Raw genomic sequence first — 1,305 nt, 5'->3', positions numbered from 1 at the left:
GTAAGCACTTGCAAAAGGATCTGTATCTGTTTTTTAATAAACAAAGAATGCCAGAAGTAAAATAGACAAGTAGTCAAGAAAAAGTATCTTAAAAGCATTTATCTTTGATTTTGATTTTTTTAAGTCTAGAAAAAGCCATGTAGAAATACATATTGAGACAGTGCAATATATTATACATATTGTTGTACTAAGGATATGTGTTAACAAGAGAAATTTGTGGATGTTTATCCCATGGAATATTTTTAACTTGTGTTTATATAGATGTTCAAGAATCATGTGAAAGTGTTATTTTAGTACATGAAATTAAATACGGTCATCAATGTAAATTTTCTTATGAGATGATTGATGCAGCCTTCACATACAGCAATTGCTAACTGTTCTTATTATAAGCAGAATGCAATGTTCTCATTCCTGAATAGGGAAAGATAATACTACTGTTTTTCCCCTCCTTTTTTCTGTGTTATTTTGAATACAGACGGTACTGCAGGGACACCAGCAATATCAACAACGACAACTGTGGAAATTCGCAAAAGCAGTATCATGACAACTGAGATCACCTCTAAAGTGGAAAAAAGCCCCACGACAGCCACTGGCAATAGCTCATGTCCTTCTACTGAGACCGAGGAAGAAAAGGCAAAACGGCTTCTTTACTGTTCTCTATGCAAGGTTGCTGTCAACTCCACCTCGCAGCTGGAGGCACACAACAGTGGTGAGATGCAGCGATTTCTTTTTTGTTTCTACAGCTCTGCAATTATCTTCCTCTGAATAGATTAGATCTTTTGCAGCAGGGGACAAAGAGGTGGAGGGAAACTGGCAATTATTACATGGAAATCATTAACCATTAAAAAATACAAATGACAAGCAAAGTGTCATTTATATAGGGGTAAGGGGTAGCTTCCAAGGCTTGCAGGCCATGGGGTGTGGGGGTGTGTGTGTGTGTGTGTGTGTGTGTGTGTGTGTATGTGTGTGTGTGTTTTATTAAACATTAGGATACAAAATGAAATATAATCCTAAAATATGTTTTGTATTTATATGATTTCTAGTTTGTTTATTTATTTCCATGTATTTGCATCTAAATGACATTTTCTAAAACTGTACCCATAAGATTTTTGCAAAATGTGTAGTTGCATCACTCTAGGCACCTTTGGTTAAGACCCATCTCTCTTGATTTTTTACCTAAATATAATGTTATTTGAGCTAAATCTATGGGACCTGGACAATTAAGAAACTTTTTATTGTGTGCAACAATTCAGATGTGATTTCTGAATATACTTTTTTTATTTAATCTTTCTAACAACTTTGCAA

At 34.6% G+C, this 1,305-nt stretch overlaps 1 protein-coding gene across 4 annotated transcripts in view; it reads left to right on the top strand.

The window, feature by feature from the left end:
- The window catches only part of ZNF385D (zinc finger protein 385D), a 691,222-nt gene that overhangs the window by 673,990 nt on the left and 15,927 nt on the right, over nt 1-1,305 (top strand). For all 4 annotated transcript variants that reach the window (XM_017522543.2, XM_017522544.2, XM_017522542.2 and 1 more), the window contains exon 5: nt 476-709. In XM_017522543.2, coding sequence (XP_017378032.1) covers nt 476-709 — 234 coding nt within the window. The remainder of the gene's footprint in view (nt 1-475; nt 710-1,305) is intronic.

Source organism: Cebus imitator, unplaced genomic scaffold (assembly GCF_001604975.1).
Source record: "Cebus imitator isolate Cc_AM_T3 unplaced genomic scaffold, Cebus_imitator-1.0 Scaffold24, whole genome shotgun sequence".
Classification (NCBI taxonomy): Eukaryota; Metazoa; Chordata; class Mammalia; order Primates; family Cebidae; genus Cebus; species Cebus imitator.
This window is presented reverse-complemented; position numbering and strand designations above follow the sequence as displayed.